The sequence below is a fragment of the Pelmatolapia mariae genome, linkage group LG6 (genome assembly GCF_036321145.2).
Source record: "Pelmatolapia mariae isolate MD_Pm_ZW linkage group LG6, Pm_UMD_F_2, whole genome shotgun sequence".
NCBI classification, from domain to species: Eukaryota; Metazoa; Chordata; class Actinopteri; order Cichliformes; family Cichlidae; genus Pelmatolapia; species Pelmatolapia mariae.
Genome location: NC_086232.1, coordinates 30,227,338 through 30,252,116, shown reverse-complemented (window position 1 = coordinate 30,252,116; position 24,779 = coordinate 30,227,338). Strand labels below are relative to the sequence as shown.

General features: G+C 36.1%; 2 protein-coding genes across 2 annotated transcripts; both read right to left on the bottom strand.

Annotated features, from left to right (window-relative positions):
* Nucleotides 1–1,093: 1,093 nt before the first annotated feature.
* LOC134629752 (CD209 antigen-like protein E) lies at nt 1,094–4,814 on the bottom strand. The gene is made up of 6 exons (XM_063477271.2): nt 4,697–4,814; nt 3,186–3,275; nt 2,606–2,662; nt 1,617–1,759; nt 1,427–1,527; nt 1,094–1,241 (listed from the first exon to the last, which is right to left on the bottom strand). Exons 1-6 carry the CDS (start codon nt 4,812–4,814, stop codon nt 1,094–1,096), a joined length of 657 nt encoding a protein of 218 aa, XP_063333341.2.
* Nucleotides 4,815–14,965: 10,151 nt separating this feature from the next.
* On the bottom strand, nt 14,966–24,228 carry LOC135933205 (CD209 antigen-like protein C). The gene is made up of 5 exons (XM_065471225.1): nt 24,021–24,228; nt 18,741–19,010; nt 18,002–18,138; nt 16,445–16,518; nt 14,966–15,113 (listed from the first exon to the last, which is right to left on the bottom strand). The coding sequence occupies exons 1-5, from the start codon at nt 24,226–24,228 to the stop codon at nt 14,966–14,968; spliced, it is 837 nt and encodes a 278-aa protein (XP_065327297.1).
* Nucleotides 24,229–24,779: the final 551 nt, after the last annotated feature.

Sequence of the window (24,779 nt, the reverse complement as noted above, 5' to 3'; positions counted from 1 at the left end):
CAGGGCGTGAAAGTGTGTCTTCAAAAGAGATTTAAAAATGGCAAAGGGAGAAGTCTGATGTGAAATTGTGAAAGGTCTATCACCACTGAGTTTGTGTTGCATCTTTGGAACGAGCAAAAGCATCTGGTCTGCTGATCTTAGAGAACGAGACGAGACATATGTTTTCAGCAGCTGGCACAGATAAAAGGGGCCACAACAAGCCTTTTAAAATAGATTAGTAAACAAACTGGAAGCCAGTGAAGGGAGGCTAAGATTTGAGGTGGCATGATCTTGTTTGCTTGCACCACATAAAAATCAAGCTGCAGCGTTTTACACCAGCCGTAGGCAAGCAATGCAGGCCTGGCAAATTCTGATAAAAAAAGTACATGGCAGAAAGGTTATAAGAGCATGCATTAATCTTTCAAGGTTGCATTTGGACAGAAGAGGCATGATTATTGGTTAATACATTTTTTGACCGTTACATACAGTGCTTTGAAAAAACAATTTGCGCCCTTCCTGATTTCTTAGTTCCTTGCATTTTTGTCACATTTAAATGTGAGAGTGTAGGTCTTCTTTGAGACCTTGGCAAAGTGGTTACTCTTTGGAATAATTTGTACTTTTACACATTTGTTTGAACCAATGATCCTGAAATCTGCAGTTGTTTTATAAATGGATCCGAGAGACTTTTCAACTTCTATCTTCCACTTCAATCTACAACTCTTAGATCTTCAGTGAGTTCTTGTTCTGAGTATTTGTAAGAGTTCTGTCAAAGTCGTGTTTTTTATGCAGCAAAGAAAATTCAGCATGTAAAAAGAGAAGTGGCAGACAATTAAACATACCAACCAGACTTTGTAGTCCTTAGTTATTTTAGTCATTTAAGATGTTGAACTGTGTGATCAAACTAACTGCACTTCACAACTTGTGTGTGTGAGTTTGAAAAACAGCAAAACTATCTCATCAATATCACATATCCATATGCACATATGCAATATCACTGCTCACATATGCAGTATGCAGTCAAAGGATTGTGAGACAGCTTTCAGGCATTTGTACATGAAATGTGATTTTAAGCCTTCAGATGAGGAAGTGTATTTGCACGATTTTACTGGCTTACTTAAGAAGCCAGTTTCTTTTCACAGATCCAGAAGTTTTGATTTTCACATGGTATGTCATTCCAGCTGTTTTCGAAATCAAAAAAATTTATTTCGACACAGTCTTCATTTTTTCCTTCAAAACCATTGGGTTCATCAGGTCCCCAGTAGCTGAAAAGCAAACAAACAAAACAGAGAATTTAATCCAGGATGCATGCAGCTAATTATAATGTGGACAAGTTAGAAAATTCAAATAGCTTCCTTAATAAACCACAGTATTCTAACCTGGCACAACAATATGTGAGGGCATTAGTTTTGCCACTGATTAAAGTAGAATAAAACAATAATGTATAAACCTTTTGCTCAGTGGTGTCCCATCCACCCATTTCCATGTCCCTTTCATGGCTGTCTCAGTTAGTCCAATCCACATGACTTTTTTAAAGTTTCTTGTAAAATCCTAGCAAATCAAAAGTAAATAATTAATTAATGGAACTAATCACGTATTTATGAGTTTCTTTCCATTATTATTAAGTCACATTCACAAACCTGCTCTTCTTTGGTGTTGATAATTGCCAGGTCTGCACCTCTCTGTAAACAGTCGTCTCTACTGTCTTTCCAGGATTTCGCAATAGAAGAAATATAATAGAAACTTGGGCGGAAATAGACCCATCCTTGTTGAAAATATTGATCTGTTGTTGGAGAAAAAAAAAACAACATTTAATATTTCAGAGATTAACACATAAATTTACATTAACAGTTTTATTCTAAAGTTCGGCTCCTGTTAAAAATTAGAACATTTTAAATAGTCAGCTTATGTAAAAAATCTCTTTAAGCAAAATTATCAGACTTCAGAGGCTCTCTTTGCTTTATTTATTTGCTTATTTATTAATTTGCTGTGATCAGTATGTTGTCATTTAGAGATGATATTCCTAATAAGGTCAACCCAGGGCCTTTGTGGTCACAGTTCAAAAGCTCTGAGTCTTCTTAAAAGGGAAAGTGCTTGTTTTTTAAATAAAAGCAAGAATGCTGAACATAAGACGCCTAAGAGGTATTATAGACTGCGAAAAGCACAGCAATTTAAGCAGAGTCCAAGAAAAAGAATTATAAAGCTGGAAATGAGCTAAATAGATCTCCTTTAAGTATTGTAAGCCTTGCTTACAGCACTTACACAATGTTTGCTAATGAGGAAGGGCCTTGCAAGGGTAAAAATAGTCAAATACAAAAAGTGAGAAGTAAAACGCTGTAACATGTTAAGTTTAAATTGGTGTAAATTTTCATTTAACTAACTCTAGATGGTGAATAAAATCATGCCGCCTACCACAGAACAAAATCCTGCTGTAACCATTTGAATGTAAATATCATTTACAGCTTGAGAATGTTGCATTAATATGATTAGCGATACAAAAGACTCATTTATTGTAATATATCCTACATGATACCCAGGTATACCAAAGTGTTGATTTTATTAACCCTTAGTATATATACATATATGTGTATGAAAGGCCTCTTTACAAAGTTTACAAACTCATGCTTACCAGTGAGGTTTTTCAGCTCTTCGGTCTCCACTGTCTTAATACATGATGTTTTACTGTCTGCAAAAGCAGAAACATGTTGTCAACAGAATGTAAGACAAGCCCTCCCTACAAAAAAAGCCTAAAATTACTTTTTCTTCAAACCGATACTGGAAAACATTTTGTGTCACAGTGAAATGTAAGTACCTCATGACTATGGCTTTATTTTGAGTTTTTTGGTACTCAAAAACTGAAACATGACTTTAACTGGAAAGTCCCTTTCTTTTTCTAACGCAATCTTTAGGGGTACTTTGGTTGCATTTTGACTTGATGTTTTTGAATCTAAACTTCCCCAAATCTTTTTTCTCTGTCTGAATGGCAAATAACTATTAATTCTAACAGTACGTATTACAATTCCTTGCCCTCAGTATTAGTGAGCTAAATGAAAACTAGACACAGGATTACAAATGTTTCATCTTGTCATTAATCAATGATGTACACAGTGATAAAACAACAATAACAACAACAACAAAACTAAACTAGGGCAGTACTCTGGTCCAATTTCTAATAAAAAAGTGTGTAAACATTTAATTACACTACTTACAGAAAGCAAAACGCAGGGAGATGTTGACGGCAGCTTGGAGGATACACAGGAGTCCAAAGCTAACAGCAACCAGTCTGGATAGTTTTCTCCCTGCAACACACCCATATAAAACCTAAGTCCTTTTTAAGTAGCCTCTTTAAAGAAACAGGCCTGCAGAATTTTTGGGCTGATCTGACTCATCGAAACCTGACAAACTCACAAAACTGAAAGATATCTGCATTTCCATGTTTTCATTTAAATATTAGGCGAATATGTAGTATAAACAATGATTGTTTGGAAAGTTATTATAAATGAATTTTCTTTATGTAGACGATGATCCTAGTAAAGGCATTTTAGTTGAAAATTATGGGGATGAGTTATGTAAAAACAACTGTAAAACTTGAAACAGTTACATCAATTTGCGAGCATGGTGGAGTAAGAATGTGTAGTGGTTTTGCAAAGGAAAGAGAGAACAAAATGCAGAAGATGGACACAGCATGGCACTTCTTTCCCTGTAACCCAAGAGCGCCTTCGATGCAAGTTTCTGTATGCTTATGCGTTTGTAGTATTGATGGTCTACATTTTTTTTCTGTGCAGTTCTGTGAAAATATTTTTTGTTGTTTACTCAATTGCTCTGTATATAGCTATACATCCCTCTCCACCCCCAGCATTACTGTACATGAGAACTTATCTCTTTGTTTTTTTAAAATACCCATTAAATTAGAATTCACTTCGATGCACAAAAGCAGTTAGTTATGTTCATAAATGATAGTTTGGTAGAGAAGGAATTGACTAATATAAACAGAAATGGAGAACAGAGTTCTACATTCTGCTGTCACTCTGCCAAAGTTTCTAAACATTTCCTGTTGTTTTTTTTGTTTTTTTAAAAATCTTCTAATTTTGGTGGCACTGACTTCTTCATTCATTCAAAAAAAGTTGAGTTCTAGGAATTCGAGGTTTTGGATCCATCCATTCGGTTCTGTACGTCATTTTTCAGGGTCGCGGGGGGCACTGGAGCCTATCCCAGCTGTCTTGGGTCAAGAGGCAGGGTACACCCTGGACAGATTGCCAGTATGTCGCAGGGTTAACACATAGACAGAGACAACGATTTGCGCTGACATTCACATCTATCGGCAATTTAGTTTTTCTAATTAACCTATCCCCACTAACTACATGTCTTTTGACTGTGGGAGGAAGCTGGAGTACCCACGCAAACAAGGGACGAACATGTAAACTCCACATAGAAAGACCCCAGCCTGATGGTGGAACTGAACTCTGGACCTTCTTGCTGTGAGGCAACAGTGCTAACCACCATGCTGCCCAAGTAAATACAGAAGAGAGAAAAGCTCATTATTAGCTCACAAAACAGCAAAATGAATAAAATGACATATGAGATCAGTAAGAGTTTTCATTGCAAAATATGTATACATCAGTAATATGTGTACGTCAATTATTGCTTCATTTAAAATACCTTTAAAAATGTGTTTTTCTCGTTGCTATTAAAGAAAAATTCAAAATGATTTATTTCTTACCTGGTGCAGCAGCAGCCCCTTGACTGTGTTTATTAGAGCAACTTCTGGCTGACACATCAGGCAGATTTGCATAATCCATAGTAATCTCTAGTTGCTCTCTATGGGCAACTCTTGCCATCTTTTAAACAACTGCCTGGAGAGTGTCAATGATGAGGTAGAATCCACTTCTTCTTTTATACTTTTCTGTTTGCTTGTTTCCTCTTTCTGTTCTTCACTTTGCTCAGTATTACATAGGTTTTACCCTTCACCCCCCACTTCCAATGGACCAGTTCCTCTGGGGGAACACCCAGTGTTCCAAAACCAGTAATTCTATTGGGGTGGGGGGGGGGATTTGTCTGCCATAGTTAATAGTGATTTGTTGCAGTTGGCAGTTTGTCTGTAGTATAGGGTCTCCCAAGGAAAACTAATGCTAAAAGCAGTTCTTTAGAACGCTATGGAAAAAGCAACAGTGGTAGTGGGTCTGGTAGTCTGGCCTTTCCCGATGATGATCAGCCAGGGCACATGGGCCAGCCCTGCTATGCATCCACAACCGGCGGGAGGAACCATAGGAGTTTGATCCAGTGTGGATGAGGCGGTGGTCAAATTTGGAGGACTCAGTGATTTAATCTATTTTAAATATATTTATAACTAACCTTTATGGATTGCTTATGAATAATTTATGCAGAATTGTACCTCGAGCCTTTAAAGTGCAGCTGTTTTCTCTTTTATTTAATCAATTCCTTTGCTTCCTGTAATACCTTGTGAACCTTCTTTTTTAAAAAAAAAGTAACCCATAAATAGGGCTGGACTGGTAATTTGGTGTATATAAATAAAACTGAATTGAATTGAATGAGTCATTATATATATTTTGCACTTTTTACAGGCTACAAGCCAGCTTGTAGCCTGGAATTATACAGGCTACAGGCTGGCTTGAAGGGCAACTGTGCACTGGCCCTACAAGCACTGATAGCAGCCCATTGGTTAATTTTTTATTACGACAATATATTGCCCAATCAAATCTAAACCAACCTCTGTGTGGCTCATAGCATTTATATTTATATTTTATATTTTTCAGACACATAGCGATATCTTAATTGTAGTGAAACCTAATATTGTGAAAAGCCCAATTCAATATAATGACAAATAATATGGGATAAATTAAGACCATACAAATATATGAAGGACAGTATTTACTCAATTTGTTAAACATGGTAATATTTAGCAAGTTATTTTAATATTAATGTATTTAAGTCTTTTAAAACTAGGAACACCGGGTCATTTATTAAAATGTTTGTTTGCAGAATTGTAGATACCATTTACTAACAGTACCATCGACGGCAGTAAAAATGTTGTGGTTAAAAAAGGTTGTGAGGCCGCAGAATAAATAAATAAACGGCAAAGATTTTTCTTCTTAGTCATGCAGCCATGTGGGAAAAGAATAGCAACAATAAAAATGTTATGAATGGTAATGCTTGAGGTGACAAACCAAAATTTCCAACATTGCATATCTCTTAGTGACCGATGACAAAGCTGAGACTACGTAATCTTCCTGATGAAGCAACAGAGTGTGGTAAAAGTTCAGTTTTCCAAATGATTATCTCAGATAATTTACAAAGACACAAACAGCCAGGGATTAAGTTTTAAAAAATGAACAATGAAGGCTAAAAGCATCAGAGAATCAGGGAGAGCTAGACATGAAACAAAACTGACACAGGAAAGAAAATGAACCCCCCAAAATAAATGAGACACAGGGAGGCACAGACAGAAAAACAAGGAAGATGATTAAGAATACCATGATGAATACTACGATTAGTCATGAATCAAATCACAAAACTCAGCTGATCACTAGAACCCACAATGTGAAACAACAAAAGACTCATTTTACGTTTGAATTTAGTGTCAACATTGGCAGTGAAAACCAATTACTTAATGGTTGATGCTGCATTATTTGGAAGTGGAAGTGTATATGTAACAGACTGATGTAACACACATCATCAACTGTGCAACTCCAACAGTCACACTGGGCTCAGGTGCACATGTCCAAGTTTCCTTGAGCATGACTGTGAAAAAGACTGCAAAGGTATAACGAGGACAAAGAAATAGTACATGCAAAAAGGTTGTGAGTTGCAATTATCTCCAAAGCAAGACATGCTTTAAGGCTTAGATTGAGGATGCAACAAAAACTGACAACTTTTTTGTCTTTCCCACATTTTCTCCTCTCACTGGGCTTTGTTGAGTTCACATTAATCTGGCCAGTGTGATGACATTAAATTGTTAATGGTTAAAAATAATAAAAATTATGTTCTATAACAATCTACAGTGCATTTTGCTTCTTTGATAAACCAACAAGAGAAACAAGCATCAGTTTAAAATGATGATTTTTTAAAGAGAAGCTGTTTTTACTCAGCTTTGTTGTGCTGTGTCATACAAGCCACTCTCAATCTTGCTTCCGCCTCTCGTGTGAGTATTATCCTTTGTTTGTGAATTTCAAAAGTAAGAAGACCTGAAAAATAAATAGATTTGCTTTTTTCACCCCATCCACCCCAGAGTACAAGGTAATGCCCATGGATTGTGAGCCTAACAGGGCAAGTCACTGCGATGAATTACAAGACAGATTCAAATCTCACCTCCTAAACATAACAAGACTTAAGGATAGGAGGGACAGGCTGTTTTATTTTTTTTTCTGTTGTTGCCCACAGTTTGATTATGGGAAATTTGGGGGTTGTCTCTAAACATTGAAGGGTTTTTTATGTAAAAATAGTTCCTTATTATACAAGAGTCCCAGGATTTTTTATGCAATGACTTGCTGGTGCATATTACTAATTGTATTTCAGAATCAATTACTAAACAGGTGTTTATGTATTTGATTACAGTATTAATTAATGTTGCCACTGTGAGGAAAGGGAACAAGAAATAAATGTTTGTCCTTCTTGTTTTTTTTTTAAATTTTTTATATTGTATCAAGTTAATGTATTCGATCAGGCAGTTTAGAAGAGCAAATGTGAATTAATTAATTTAAAATGTCTAGCATTTTAGGCCATAGAGTGTCTTTTCTGAAACTGGCACTAGGAGTCACTAGAGTTATTTGCATAGTATGATTTAAGTTTCAGCTTCAGTATAGTCTGATATGCAAGTACATAGAAAATAGAATACATGATTTATATTCATAGTACAGTAAATGCCACTGACACATTTCCATAATTGTCTAGTCTGTGACTTTTTTTTGTTCTCTCGCAGAGTCTCGCAGTCTTTCACAGTGGAGGGAAGTGAACTCTAGATGTTACTTCCTCTCTAACTGGAGTGGGTCTTGGGTAAGATGTGGGAGGAGAGCAGGAAGTATTTCAAGAGTGTAGTAGCTGACCTGGTGGGGATTGACAGTGAGAATTGTTAAATTAAAACTTACTTTAACAAGAAGTACATTTGGAATCCAGATAAAAAAAATGTATCCAAGCACATATATTTAAAGATTTTATCAGGTGTAACTTTGATGGAAATGCAGAAGGACCTCCCCTTGCCTCTGTTTGGTCATAGAACCACACAATGTTTTGGGGGTTATTTTTCTCATAATGCCAGTTTCTGCATCCTCATATTTCAGCGGGAAATGTTTTTACATAACCATATTTATATGACAACTTTAGCTAGTCTACAATTTAAAAAAACAAACAAACTGTAACGTTAGACTGAAACGCTTAATTGATTAATCAGTGTGTCAGTTGAGAATTGACAGTTAACCAATACTTTATAACACTGAGAACTCTGCTGATTAATGGAGAAAATTTGGTGATTTATTTACAGTTAAAAATAATCTCTAATTGTAGCCTGGTGTTAAAGATACAGTGAAAAATGAACTCTGCTGCAGTCAAATACAACAGAATTTAGGTCAGTGCATTTCAATAATAATATGAAATTATATACTTATAATATGAAAATATAACATTAAGATTTTTTTGTGACTGAAACAGACATGCATTTACTTGAATAACATTTTCAGTGCAAGACTTATACTTGCTGTCCAATATCTCATCAGAGGGACATATATCGTCTGGATGGAGATTCTTATATCTTGGTCTGGATTGGTCTACATGGCAGAGATGGGCCCTTCAGCTGGTTGGATGGATCAGCACTAAATCTGAGGTCTTTGAATAACTATATCACTCTATCAGTATCTTGATGCATGCTCAGTTATCCAGGTAAGGAAACCAAAAAAGTTGATTCTGTTCATCTGGACATAGTGTTTAGACCTCCAGATGAACAGAATCAACTTTTTGGAAACATATCTATACAGAGGAATATTTCATGTAACTATAGGTTATGTGCTTATATTGCTTATTTTGAAATAAGACATGTATTTAGAAGATGAATATTCAATATCAGACAAAATCAAAAAAGGAGGAGTAACTTACTTTATGTCACGGTACTGTGTCTACGACCTAGTGTTTTGTGTGTTTTAGTTTTATTCTGTGTTTTTTGTCATGGTGCTTAGTTTCACTTTTCCAGTGTCGTCATTATGTTTATTTCAGTCAGCTGCTTCCCCATGTGTTCCCACTTCCCTGATCAACTCCTCTGTGTATTTAAGTCCTCTGTCTTCCTTTGGTTGTTGTCAGGTCGTCTGTCATACATGCCATAGTTGTCACAGTTTTTTCATAGCTTCATGTTTGCTACTGCCTTCAGGCACAATAAAGGCTCGTTTTTTTGTAGAAATCCGCAGTTCCTCTTTCACCATCTGCTTTTGGGTCCTGTTCTGAAACACACTGGTGTCATCCACCATGACACTTTAATTCAAATTCAGCATGAACTCAGCTCGATGTACAGTATTTACAGAACTATTAGTACAAGGGTCATTCTTGTCATAAAAGCTTGAGAGAATAGCATTATATCTAAATAGATGAAACAAAGACAAATACATACATGGAAGCATGGGAAAAATAAAATAACAAAAAATAAATTTGTTATATTGCAACAAGACTAAACTTGTATTAAATACTTTTGGGCGATACAGTATGATACATGATGACATGTCACATGGCCCGCTTTCCTGCTTAAAGTCAAGTGCTTCATGGTGAACTGTGTAGTACTTTTTTTATGGGTTTAATAAATTGAACATGAAAGAGAAACAGGGTATCATCTCTGTGACAATGGTAAGAGATTTTATATTTTTGAAAAATAACATTAAGACATTAAGACATGTGGAGCCCCACCCAAAAAAAAAAAAAAAAAACCCACAAGAAGCCACAGAAAACAAAGAACATGAAGAGAAATTAGGGCTGCAATATTCAGGAAACCTGAAGAAGGGACAAAAGGAAGTAAAGGCCATAAAGAGTGAAAAACAGGGGGAACTAAATACTCCCTGAGAAATAAATTCAAAACAAGAAATGAAACCCAAAACTACAGCGACACTAAAACAGTATTTAAATTGAACCCAGGAAACAGACTGAACCAAAAAATGTCATGCATCTTGATTAACAGAAAATTACAAATGACCAGAAAAAGTTCATCCTCGAAACAATTAACCCACTAACTACTAATATAAGGTGCTGAAAAAAATCCCAATGTTTCACTGAAAAAGATGATGAGAGTGCATCACACTTTACATTTACACAGCAGCCAGTCATCTCCAACTATCAATCGATCAGGCTAAGTCAACAAAAGGTTCATTGTAATGATTAAAAAAATGTTCATGCTTCAGTTTTTCCAATATGACTCAGATTCACAAATCCAGTGATTAGTTTTTAAACAAGATATGTCGTTCCATTTGAATAACAAATCATTGTTGCAATTTAGTAACTCTGCACAGTCCTCTTCAATATGCTCGTCTCCTCCATTGTCAGGCTGTGGATGGTACCAGTAGCTGTGACCGGAAAAAAATGATAAAAGGACAATGTTCTAGTGGGAAATAAAGTTAACTAATAGTGTATGAAGTTTAAACCTAGAGTGAAATATTTTAACTGTCAGCAAACTGGATATACTGGATTTTGCATTCACCTTCATGATCTCCAGAGGAGGACAAAAATAAATCCAGTGTTATCACTGGGTCAGAATTATCCAATACTACACTAAAATCTAATTATATTAACATTAGCTGCAAATTTACTTTGCATTAGTATTTCAATACCTTTTGGCCAAAGTTGTCCCATCCACCCATTTCCAGACATTTTCCTCATCTTGGTCAGTCAGGCCAAGCCAAACTCTTTTGCCTAGGCTCATAATGAACTTCTGCCCAAAACAAAAACAAAACAAAAGAATCATAATGCTGAAGAAGTATGCTTGACTCATGCATTGTCGTTCCAAGCCCAACACTTTTGTGCTTTTACCACTAATAAGTGCCAGGTATTTATTATTATCTCTCACCTGTTCCTCGTCACTGTTGATTATCACCAAGTCAGAATTTCTCCTCTGACAGTCCTTTCTGCTCTCTTCCCAGGTCTTCTCTTCACTTGATATGTAGTAACAGCTGGGACCAAAACTCACCCAAAGAGGACATTGGTCCTCTTTGTCAGCAGCACATAAAAACAGAGCAAGGTTATGACTTACAGTAAGTGCAACAGAACTAATTTGCTTCCATCATAAAACTGAAGGTTGGAGAGGCCCAGTGGGCATTCCAGTAGGATACTCTGCTATTAAGAGAAAGAAACAGTGATTGAAACCGGGGGTTCAGGTTAAGTTACTTGGTTTCTAAAAAAATTAAGAGTTTTAAGACGTGAAGAAAGGTAATTTAAACATGTCATGATTGTTGATGCCAGACAGTATTTCAGAAACCGCTGATCAACTGGGATTTTCCCACAAAGTGATCTCTTGTGTTCAAAGAGATTGTTCCAACAGAAACTGGTGATGTCAGAGGACAGACAGGAAGGAAATATCCAAAACCGTAATGTTAGTTTTTACTCATGGATTCAAAGGTGTATTGTGACTCTGACTTTTAGAGGGAACTACTTTATCTCACTAAAAATGATAAGTGCAAGTTGTCTTTTAAGCAACACTAATAAAACAAATTTGGAACAAATGTCACTGTGCTGGTTTGAACATGCTCTACACAATTCAGAGAACCTTGATAAACTCTTAAGAGTTTATGGTAGTGAGATTTTTGTCACTGCAATAGTTTTTTGATCTACAATTGTCATATTTTGCATTAAGACCATTGGTGATACATTAATGTTAAGATGATTTTTTGTAGGCTAGAGGAAAAAAGTGTCAAAGGTCACCTTTTAGACTTATAGCATATACAACAGCTGCAAACGTTACATGCATGCATGAACAACACTGTAGCCCTTCTGCTGATGGCTAAACGTAGATATGTACAGATCACTTTGAGTGATGACGTTAACCCAACAAGAACAAAGAAATTTATAATTTACTCGGAAGCTCATTTGTCCTTATGATCTCAAGTTTTTGTTGGAGCTGCTCTTGCACTTTAGCCAGATCATTATAACTGTTTTTTAACTGGTTAAGTTCATCTTCCAGATCTCTGTAACTGGTTTGTTCCTGGTCCAACTCAGATTTGCTTGTTTTATACATAAACATCAAGAACTGTTGAATTGTATCACTTTCTAGTATTAGAGGCATGTTGTATAAGTACTTACACAGGAAAACCAGAGTTAAGAGTCCAGCAAGGAGGAAAAGACAGAGGAGACCCAGAAACACTGCAGCATATCTACAGGAAATCTTCTTTACACCTGAAGCACCAGAAGATAGAAGTTATTTGTCATCTTTTTTGGTCCTCAGTGTGAAATCAAATCAAATCACCCAACTTACTCACTACTGACTGAATATTTTGTTGCTCTCAGGATGGTAGTCAAAGACATAATGTCCAACAGGAGATCCAGGACAGCACCCCATGAGGCATTAATGATCAGTGCCCCAGATTTGCTTCCATTTTATTACAGTTTATTAAGAAAGTGAGCATGATTGTAAACTTTTTTCAGGTTATTTTGAGGTTTATATCAAAGTGTAAAGTATAGACTACTAAGGTCAGATACAAAAGAAGGCAACAGTGCTGTAACCCAGCGCCATGTGTTTGCCTTTTTTAAAAAGTTGTTTTAGAAGATGTAGTTATTCCTGTGTGGAAAGAAAGCACGTATAATGGTGCAGGTTTCCTTACCTGAGCGAGGAGGTCCAGCCATGGATGACTGTGAAGTTTGGATTTCGGATACATTTGAATAGACAGTGTTTGAAGCTTTAACATTCATTTTCCTCTTTCTGTGATGATCTGATGGTCTTACTTCAGTCAACTCTTCACTCAGTCCTGTTTTGTTGGGTCTTGAGGTGCCTGCTGTGTTTATTGTCTCCTGTTCTGAGCTATGTACCTAATTCAACACTGCATTTCGTACAGATGATAAACATCAGAAAACCACATGTTGCTGGTGTGAATTGTTTTAAGTGACTATATTTATCACATCACTTTGTCTTGCCAGCAACATGAATGTGGTTCTCACTTTGTTCAGAGCTAAAAAAAAAACAAAGTCATTGAAATCTTACACCATCTCTAGTCAGTCCCACAGCTGGCACTAGAATACACTAGAAAACAATGTCTACTCTGCATTTTGTGGCTTCGAGGCACACCGAGTATTATTTTAGGTTCTTTTCTCATATAGTGAAACAAAGGGAAAAAACAAGTAATGTTCCCACAGTAGGTGAGCATCTTGTTGTTCATGGAAAGATATTGATATGTAAAATCATCTACCACAGGATGCAACAATTTCCTGCTGACCTATTTCTGAATGTCCAGAATTCGTTTGCAGGTGAGAACTTAAAACATCAACAACAACACAGTGTGGTATGAATGTATATCTCAAATACATGTAAAACAATAAAATACAGATTACGCCCTCCTGAAATTGACAGAGCTTCTTGGCCTGCTGGGTCTCCCAAGGCAAACTGGTCCTGGTTAAGGGGTCAGACCAAGATAAAACCCCTACGAAAGAAACTAAATCATGGCATCAGTCTGTCCTGCCAGGGCCCCACTCTGGAGCCTGGACACAGCCTGAAAACACAACATGGGCCCACCCTCCTGTAGTTCCACATCCTGCAGGGGAGTCTGTAAGGTTAAGTGCATTGTGAGTTGGACAGCAGCCATGAATGAAGGACCGCGTGATCTGATCTCTGGTTGTTTATTTACTGTGGGAGGTATAAGAAACATCAAAAACCACCACATTTCTACACATGCACTCGCACTGCAACTGTCTGTAGCTGTCTGTAGTGAGCAATGCTCTTCAGGTCCACAAATATGCAAGCACGATGAGGAAACCACAAATACTTCCACAAGTGCCTCCACTGCGTAAAACAAAATCAAGAGAGAGAACAAGATAAACCACCCAAAAAATAAACATTTTGTTCAGATCTATAATGTACAGTGCTCTATACAAAAAACTAATTAGTGAATTAAGAATCCTGTATTATTGCAGGCTCTTTACCTTACACTGTAAAGATACTATTTCTGCTGTTTCTCTTAACCTTGGTTTCTGTTGCAGCTGTAAGGTAGTATTTATAGAATTTTAAGACCTGCTTAGGACCAGGTAATCTTTTACTATGTCCTTTTTATGTGATGTATTGGCTCAAAAACTGAATATTTTTTGAACCAATACAGTAGCACCACCATGTGGTCGTTTAAAGAGACTTCTGTAGTTTAAAAATAAAACATGTGTACATGCATGATTCCCAAAAGGTTGATTTTGTTCATCTGGACGTAGCGAACGTTACATGCATGATTGTGCAGAATATAAAGTGACTGCCATTCCTGCCCAAGCGCCTCAGATTTGTTTTTTTAAATCTAAATTATTTACAGGGCATCCACAAAATGTAGCTCTAGTCTCTAGAAAAGCACACCGTGACTCTCCCAAATAGTATTTGAAACCAATGTTAGAAGTCAGTTGTGAACTGTGCAAGCATCTTATATAAAGCTGAGTCCAAATTACATGAACAGTGCATCTTTATTTAAGTTAATCAGATTAACATACCTGAATACTCCAGACCAGCCAACTGCTAAAACTTCTGCTAATATAAAGGTGCTCACAATTACTGATGATCAGTTAATCCAATGCATTTGATCACCTGTACCTGACCGCTACTGTGGAAGTATGCATACTTCCTAAATATATGTGGGATATACTATATACAGAATACAGAGATTGTTTATTTAGCATATATCACACACTGTGGTGTACAAGGAAGTGATAATAAGGACTTTTGATGCAAAGCTTATACTGTAGATAACAGTGAGCTGACAGGATCAGTCATATACATTTCATGAACTTCTTTTCTGTTTTCTATCACTCTGTGATGAGTTTGGATACTGATTTATGTAGCCAGTTTCTTCTCACAGATCCAGACTCTCTCAAGGTCACATGATTCATCGTTCCAGGCGTTTTGGAAATGAAAGTTCTTTATTTCTGCACAGTCCTCATCTCTTTGTGAAAAACCGTTTGGCTCAAATGCAGCCCAGTAGCTGAAATACAAACAAAATACAATATTTAAAAAAAAAAATGCAAAAGACACACTCTCTCTTTAAGATTAGGCTTAAAACTTTCCTTTTTGATGAAACTTATTGTCAGGGCTGAGTCAGGTGACCCTGAATCCTTAGTTATGGTGCCATTACTCTTAGGCTGCTGGGGGGATTTCAATGAGTGTTTCTTCTTCACACATCTCTTTTCACTCCCTGTGGGTTTATACACCACTCTGTATTTAATCATTAGTCATTATTAATCTCCAAGTCTCTTCCACAGTGTGTCTTTTGTACAGTCTCTCTGCTCTCTTCTCTTTTTTTCTTCCATTGTCGCCATCTGCTAGCTGATAATGTAACTGTTGGGGTTTCTTTTTAATATTTTAGAATCTTTACTTTACAGGATAAAGCACTTGAGGTGACTCTTGTGAATTGGCAGTATTTAAAGTGAATAAAAAAAAAAACATGGCGCAGAGTGCAATATTCAGCCTGATGTCAAATTAAATTTCAACCAACTAAAAATGATGATTTTTGTAAACAAAGTTGTAGTCTTTAATGGAATCTATACAAAGAAAAAATATTCAGACATCAAAAATTATGTTGCTATAAGATGAAATCTCTTCTAAAACATTAAGCCATCAAGTTGTATCCATATTTTTAAACTGTTTTTGAAAACAGCACACTTTTCAACTTGGACAAAAAAAACCCAAAACAACCAACAGCAACAAAAAAATAAAAAATACATGACATATTACTCAGTGCCCAAGTGCTTTTCTGAATCTTATTTTGTGTATGAGTTATGTTTTGGGTTCTTCCTAGCAAAGCTAAGTTAATCTTGTTCCTCTGTTTTTCAGCTGTTTTTAGTTCCCCTCTTGTTTCCACTTCCCTTGTTACCTCTTGCATATCTTGTCTGGTCTTTCCTTCATGTTGTCTGTGTAGTTTTGCATTCCAATGTTTTCTGAGCTTGTCTTATTTCAGAAATTTTGGATTTGAACTTTGTAACGTTTGGACTTAATGATATTAAATACTTACATTGGCTTTAACTTCTGCCTCCTGCATCCTGTTCTTCGGTGCTCACAAATTAATGTGTATGCCATACAGATGTTTATGAAAATTTATTTAACAACACTTAAGCCAAAATATAGAACCAGTATTTGAAGGAGTAAGCACACCGCATGAATCAGAATCTTGTTTAACTACCTTTAGCAGCAATAACTAAGTTCTTTCTGTTTGACATCATTGCAGAAGAATTTTAGTCCACTCTTTTTCACAATGCTGCTTCAGTTTGCTGTGTTTTGGGGGCATTTGTTTAAATGCAGTCTAGTTGAAATTCTGACTTTGACTGAGACAGCACATTCCAGAAGTTCTGTGATTTGTTGAACTTTGCAGACCTAAGCCATGTTGACATGTTCTTTTTAGAGTGAAGAGAAGAGAGAAGACATAAAGATCTTTTTGTAATTTCTCTGAACATTGCACTCACCAACACAAGGTCGTATATAAATGATTTTAAGACTTGATAGACTTAACTTAACTTATCTTTTGGTGCAGCACAATAAGGAAAAAGTAAAGTAATGTACAAACCTTGTAACAAGCAGAGACCCATCCACCCATTTCCATTTCCCCTCTTTCTCGCTGTCAGTCAATCCTATCCACATCAGCTTTTGAAAATTTCTTGCGAATTCCTTGTTGAGAGAAAGAAATATATATATATATATATATATATATATATATTAGGGGTGCAACGATACACAAAATTCACGGTTCGGTTCGGTTCAATACTTTGGTGTCACGGTTCGATATTTTTTCGATACAAAAAAATGTTCATGCCTTTTTAATTTGTCATTTATTAAAATTATAAATATATATTTTAACTCAAAAGTACAGTTTTTAAATTTAATGTTGCTGAAATGACAAAGTAATAAAAAAATAAATATCTGATGGAGAAATCCCTCATCTTTGGAAAAGAGAGTTTATTACAGAGAAATGGCTCTTTCCAAAATAAAAGCTATACTATACGCTTCTTCTGGGGTATATTCTCAGCAGCATATTAAACATATCAGGTCCCCATAAGGAGAATCACGTGGCTGTCTAAATGACTCGGGTAAAGTCTGTAGCATGCGTGCTTGTTGTTTTTGTCTGCTTCCACTTGTCTTTGCACTAGGATGATGTCGGAGTAAATGTGCAGTCATATTCATTGTGTTCCCACTAGTGCTGTCAGCGTTAATCTGAAATGACGTTAACGCCACAACACGGCAAATCTCCGTTAACGAGCTACCGCGGATCGCCCCGTGCGTGGGGCTGGACAGCGTCAACACGTTAACGAGCAAACTGCACTAACGCAGTAGTTCCCACCCATGTAATTGAACACTGCGTGGCACATCCGACATACTGTTTTACTTTTGTCCATGATGCGCTTACCTTCAGGGTCATACTTCACATGAAGACCAAAATAGTTCCAAAGGCCAGATCTGAATGAGGGTGGGGGAGGTTCAATTTACCATGTTGCAACGAGCTAAGCTTCTGTCTTGCTAGCTTGCGCTGTGCTCAGTAGATCTGCGCTCGACAGTGCAGCCTAGGCGGAGTAGTCGAACGCAGATCCACTGAGCTCTCAACACAGACAGCATCGTCAGAAGAAAAGTTGATAAAATAAATTAAAAATCTTGTATTGATCGATACACATGCGTACCGAACCGAAAGCACTGTATCGAACGGTTCAATATCGATACGAGTATCGTTGCACCCCTAATATATATATATATATATATATATATATATATATATATATATATATATATATATATATATATATATATATATATATATATATATCATACATATATATATATATATATATATATCATACATATAGACAGAAACCACATTTAGAAAATCACCTGTTCTTCTTTGCTGTTGATAATCACCAGATCAGCACCTCTCTGGAGACAGTCATTTCTACTTTCTTGCCAGGATTTCTTGTTTGAAGAAATGTAATATAAACTACCATTGAAGTACATCCATTCTCCCAGACAACCTGTTAAAGGAAAGAAAAAGAAAACACAGGAATGTCTGCAGGTGGAGTGAAATGAGTTTATTTCTGCAGTGGACTCATCACTATTAGGATGCCGCTTTTGTCATTTCTAGCAGCTGTCAGTAGTGGAGTCACTTCTGCATTTGGTTGTTTGAAATTTTTTTAAGAAAAAAATAGAGAAATGAAAAGCAGCAGACACATCATGAATTAGCTCAGCCTGAGCGAAGAAGTCAGCTGAATCAAGTGATTAAAGGCAGTCTTAACTGAGATATTGCAGTATTATATCAGTTCTTTTGTAGTGGTTTTAATTGAGTGATTTGACATATACTGTATAAATCAAACACGGTGAACCAACACTGCATGTGTGCTGCTTTGGATACTAAATTTCTATTATTTCAAAACTTCAAACTTTTGGTGAGTCACATTTAGCTCCAAGATTTACTTAAGATGTCATTTGGGATGCACTGAACCTTACTTTTCCTAATATTTTTCCTAAACCTTAATAGGATTATTAATGTGCAGTGAAAAATACATGTGTGCCTTACTTCAAAATATCCCCCCCAAAACTTGTTTTGTTTTTATGGAGGTGAAATAACAATAATTACCAACAGACTTTCTCTGAAGATCATCTCTATTTTTGGTCATGTCTTCAAGTCTCTTTTGGAGCTGGCCTCTGTCTTCCACCATATTGTTGTAGCTTTTCTGTAGCTGGTCTCGTTCCATTTTCAGAATACTGTGCCTGGCCTGTAACTGGTGTTGTTCAATTGTTAGGCTGCTGTAACTGGTCTGCAACTCATTCCACTTTCTGGTCAAGTTTTCGTAACGGTTGTATGACATCATCATCTCCATCATCTGCTGAGATTTGCCTTGGGTGACTTCGTTGAGCCCGTGAAGTTAAAATAAGAAAAACATGTTAAAGAACTACACATCACCTGTTGAAGATTATATTAACTGCTGTACTCACAAAGAAAAAATAGAGTTATGAGTCCAATCAAGAGAAGAAGACACAGCAGGCCCAGAAGAATCACAGCAGCTCTGCAGGAGCTTTTCTTCACAAATTTAGTACCTAGGCATATAAGTGAAGATTTGCGAAGTTTCAGAATAATAAAAAACTGTGCTATCTCTCCATGCACTATTCTAACAATATGTGGTTATTTTTATGTTTTGCATGCACAACGCAAATCAGAACAGAATCAGAATCAGAGTGCAAATACTGCCTTCCTGACAAACAAACACAGACAAACTGTTCTGCTGTTATGCACTGGGCTACCATGTGATAGGTACGGGTCTCTCCATCACAGGGGACCCTTGCTTATCAAAGAAGACTGCAGTCCTTTTGTCATTTAGACAAAAATAATACATTATATTTTCTTTGTTTTAAAAATCTATATCACCATGATGACCTAGTTTTAATTTCTGATCCATTACCCACCTACTATGATAGCAAAAACGCAACTCTCTTTGATATGATTTAAGTTAAGTTAGGGTGATACTTTTTTGATATTTTGCCAGAATGATAATAGAATTAATGCTTTAATTTCCCAAAACTCTTATGTTATTTACATTACATTTGCTACATTGGTTTTTTAGGATAACTGACCAGCGTTGATGATGGGGGTCAGGAAAGTTCTCTTAAGATTCTGATCTCAAAACCAGAACAGACTATAGTAAAATACATTTACAGTAACACAGAAACATTTGTCTGAGACGGTTCATCCATGTCTAATTATTATTTTAACTCTGATGCAGTGAAACTTTACAAAGATCCTTTCTGAAGGAGCTTTCAGGAGCCACTAGACACTTGCTGTAAGTAATGCTAGTGTATTGTGAGATATGAGATCAGTTATGATCACAGAGACATACATACAGCCAATAGTTGCTCAAACTGTAGACAACAGTATGTTGTGTTATTTTTTTCAGAAAAGCAAAATGGTAAATGGCCTGTATTTGTATAGCGCTTTACTAGTCCCTAAGGACCCCAAAGCGCTTTACACATTCAGTCATCCCATTCACACACACATTCACACACTGGTGATCTCAAGCTACATTGTAGCCACAGCCACTGACAGAGGCAAAAGCAGGCATTATTCAGTCAGGTCAGTCAATTCTCATTCATTAAAATACAAAATTGCTAAAACAGGTAAAACAATGGGGGTTTTTTTGTTTAGTAAAGTTGCCTGTGTTCGTGCATAAAATTGTAACAGTGTCAAATTATTTGTTTATTACCTGTGAATGCAGGTGCCGGTCCAGTCCTGTTCATCTCCACAGTTTGGATATCATCATAAGTGACATAAATATTTTCTGAGGAATTTAGGTCCCCTTTTAGCTTTCTGTGATTAATTGCTACGCTGTTTAGATAAATGTCATCCATGATGTTATTCTGTGCTGTGATTCAGTTACAACCTGAGCAAGAACTTGAGATTAACAAAGTTTTGAAAACTGTGTGAAAAAGTGTGATTCTCTTTAACAGGAAATGAAGGTCTGGTGGGATGAAATAATAATAGGCCACTTTATTTGTGTTCCGCCCACAGGTTGCAGCTGCATCAAAGCAGTGTGTGTGTGTGTGCGTGCGTGCGTGCGTGCGTGTGTGATGGTGTACTGTTTATACTACAATATAAATCAAACTGAACTGAATTTGTTTGGCAGGTATATGTCAATGAACAGCTGTTTGACTTTGTTCACCTTTTTGGAGACAGTCTTGTCTGTTTTCTTTTCAAAATTTGCCTTATGAAGAAATATCTTTCACATGTCATTTGTACATCTTTTCAAACAAAAAGAGCGCTGAACAAAAGCTCTGAGCCACACCATCTGAGCAGCACTCAGGGGTTAATGGAAACCAGACAAAGGGAGGCAAAACAATTATTACATTTCTACCAAACTTGTGTCTATCATAGTGTATCTTAAAGACTTCAAAGATCATAGACCAACCAAAGACCAACCAAAATCAAGCACTTTGATCTCACGCTAAGGGCTTACTTGTGGATCCTATAGGATATTTAAAAGTAGAATGGGAGGCAGAACCTTTCAGGCCCCTCTTCTGTGGAATCAGCTGCCAGTTTGGATTTGGGAGACATAATTTTCTTTAAGAAATTCTTTAAGCAATGTAATTTCTCTCTAAGTTATCAGCTTTAATCCATTTTGGCTGTGGGGCATATGCAACAAGGGAAATATCTGAATACAGTTTGTTGACAGAATATTTCCTGTCAGTTATAACCACAATAGTATTGAGTAATACAAGCATGGCCCAGTATGTTTAAGTAATCTATTGTTTTCCTTGTTTACTGGGACTGTGTTTGTGGTTATCTGGTTAGTATTTCTGCAAAACCTGAAAAAAAGTATGTTAAAATAGCAATGTTTATGCAGACAGACATAAAGGGATGTAAAGATCTTTCTTTAAGAAATAACAGATCCAATATTTATTGAATATTATGCATATGTCATATTGCCCATTCCAAATATAATATGAAACTCTTTTCCCGTACAGATGCTGTGTTTCATTATTGCTAGCAACCAATTAATTCTTGCAAACCTAAAACTTAACAGAAATTGAATAATTCTGCCACTTTTAGGTTATGCACCCCTCTGATATTAAGTCAATTAACAGACAACAAGTGTAGTTCAGTCATATCAGTACAATCTGTTTGTGTTCACTATTTCCCTCCTTGCTTCTGAGATACCACAAAACACACAAGGTTATAAAAAGGGAGGCAAGGCATACACATGAAAAGCGCTAGTGAAATAATACATGCATAAGTACTTTTAATTTCTACCACTGCATTGTAGTTAAAATACAACGAAAAGATAGATACATAGTAAATGAGAGCCACACTAAGTAAAAAGAATAAAATATACATACAGATGGAAAACTTATGGTTAGAGAATCTTTTTCTATAGGATGAGTATTTTAAAGCAGGGGACTGTTTTTAATCAAATACAGCTAACAATGTTATGACCGGTCACACCAGAGCAGACCTCCATCACTGAGGAGGTTCATAGTGACAAAAGATTTCTTGATTTTGAAAGCAAAGCAAAAAGCCTCTGCGTGTACTTGTTTCTATGTAAATTTCCACAGTTTTCTGTTCAGCTTCATTTCACGAGTGCATCTTGTGGCTCTGTTTTATGCATTATTTGATGGACTTGATGTGAAGTTATGGGGAAGCTTTCTTCTCACACATCCAGAAGTGTAAAATAGAGCATTTTTCATCATTCCAGCTGTTTTGTGAGTTGTAATTTTTTATTTGCCCACAGTTTTCATTTGTGAGTCCATTAGGCTCACCACTATTCCAGTAGCTGAAAATAAAGATAAAATTATGAGAGTTAAACTCAACAATCTGATCATTTTTTTCTTTTCAGTAACTGTAACTTAGATACTAAAGAGACAGCATGAATAGTATCTTTTTATTTAAAATATATGCAAACTAAAGAATGGATTTTATTTGTATTTCAACCTTGTGGTCATTCGAGTCCCATCCACCCATTTCCATGTCCCGTCTGTCTCTGAGTCAGTCAGTCCAATCCACAAATACTTGTTTAACTGATTCACAAAGTTCTTTTCAAAAAAGAGAGAAACCAACTGTAAGGATACTGAGTTTAAACTGCTGTATCTATATAGCCTCCACTTAACTGAACTTTGATTTCATTTTAATTTTCATTTATATATTTTTAATGCACTCCCACCTGTTCTTCTGGGCTGTTGATAATCACCAGATCTGCACCTTTTTGAAGACAGTCTTGTCTGCTCTCTTGCCAGGATTTCTCCTCTGAAGACATGTAATAGAAACTACCGCTAACATACACCCATTTATGCTGAAAATCTAATATAAAAAAAAAAATTTGAAGAAGAATGTTAACAGTTTGGGGTTACACTGTACGAGGTAGCTTTCACATAACCCTAATGATGAGCTTTTTCACAGCCATTGCTTTGGAGTTAGTGACACAAATTCAAAACACTTTGGTGGTGAAAAAAACATTCTGTCATAGTTGCACAATTTGTCATAATGTGTTACCTAAGACATAGTCCAAGTCAGTGTTCTCAGCACTTTGATTTTTAGATTTGTTTTCATGTTCATTAACAATGTGCACTTAATTGCTCCAATTGTGCAAGTTAATAGTAACTCTCAGGGCTGCGAAGATGAGAAAGATATAAGATCATATAAGAAAGCTATTTGAACTTTGGTGACTTCTAGTGAAGATGTGTAAAATGTGATAAAGTGATTTCCGCTGTAATCTGCATCAGCAGCTGTAGGTAAAAAAAAAAAAAAGGCATTGAAAGGAAGCTGCTTATTACTGTCATCAATGTGGCAAGACTCTTAATGCTGCTTTCATTTCTTACAGAAGAAGCCCTAAGCGTAAACCACAATGTTGGTGGTACAGTCATCTCTGTATTTGGTTGTCTTTTTCTTTTTTTATTATTATTATTTGCAACTTCAAGTACATAATTGAAAAAGAGTGAAGGCAAACTGAGTGAGTTCAGTTTGAGTCAGGAAGTCACCTTAACAGCATCAAAAGATTGTTTATTTTCTAAGTCCAGTGGCAATATATTATTGTATGAATTCTTTGGGTATTTTTTTTTTTTTTATCTCAGAGCTCTGAAATACTTCATGTATCAACTGTTATTGTCTAACACTGCAGCTGTGCTTCTTATGATGCATTAGTAAATTAGTAAAAACAAACAAAGAAACAAACTGAAAAATGTGCATTTAAAACATTTTGCAATCACATTTAACTGTGATATTCATTTATGATGTCTTGTAGGCAGGGTCTGTGCTAAATCTATCACATTTTGTTTGTTGCAATTTACAAACTATTGGTTTATTATTGAATCATTAGAATAAAGGCTAGACCCAAGAACAGATTTTCTTTGAATGAAATAAAGGAATAATTACCTTGAAACTTTTTCTGAAGATCATCTTTTTCTTTGGTCAAGGCTTCAACTCTTTTCTGGAGCCGGACTCTGTCTTGAACCACACTGTCGTAGTTTTTCTGTAACTGGTCTTGATCTGTTTTCAAGTTGTTGTAACTGATCTGTAATGCTCTCTGTCTGCCCACCTCCTCTTCCCACTCAGATTTGTCTTGGGTGACTGTGTTGGGCATGTGAACATTAAATGAACAAGCTCTATTAATGAACACCCATTTAGGACATCATCAGCATGCTACCTAGCTGCTGTACTCACAAGGAAAAGCCAGAATTATGAGTCCAGTGAGGAGAAGAAGACACAGCACACCCAGAAGAATCACAGCAGCTTTGCAGGAACTTTTCTTCACAAATTTAGTACCTGGGGCTAGAAATCAGTATTTTTCAACATGTATCTAAACATAAAACATTAACAACCTCATATTTGGTGACTAATAGCAACGGTGACACTAGCGACTGCTCTTTTAATTTACAAAGTAAAAAATAAATAAATCTGTTTTTCAATCAGCGCCTGAAGAGTATTGTCTTCAATACACAACAGCATTTATCTTTTTCAATTTGGTACAGCAGACATTTACTGTCACAACAAAAAAAATAATTAGCACATTTAACGCGAACCACTCCAAAAGAGCGCAAGCCTCCACCAAGCCAGCTAGCTCTCTGGGTAGTATTTACTTTCAAAGGAATAGTAATGTATTTTGTAAATTTAATTGTATTGTCTTTTTTCTTT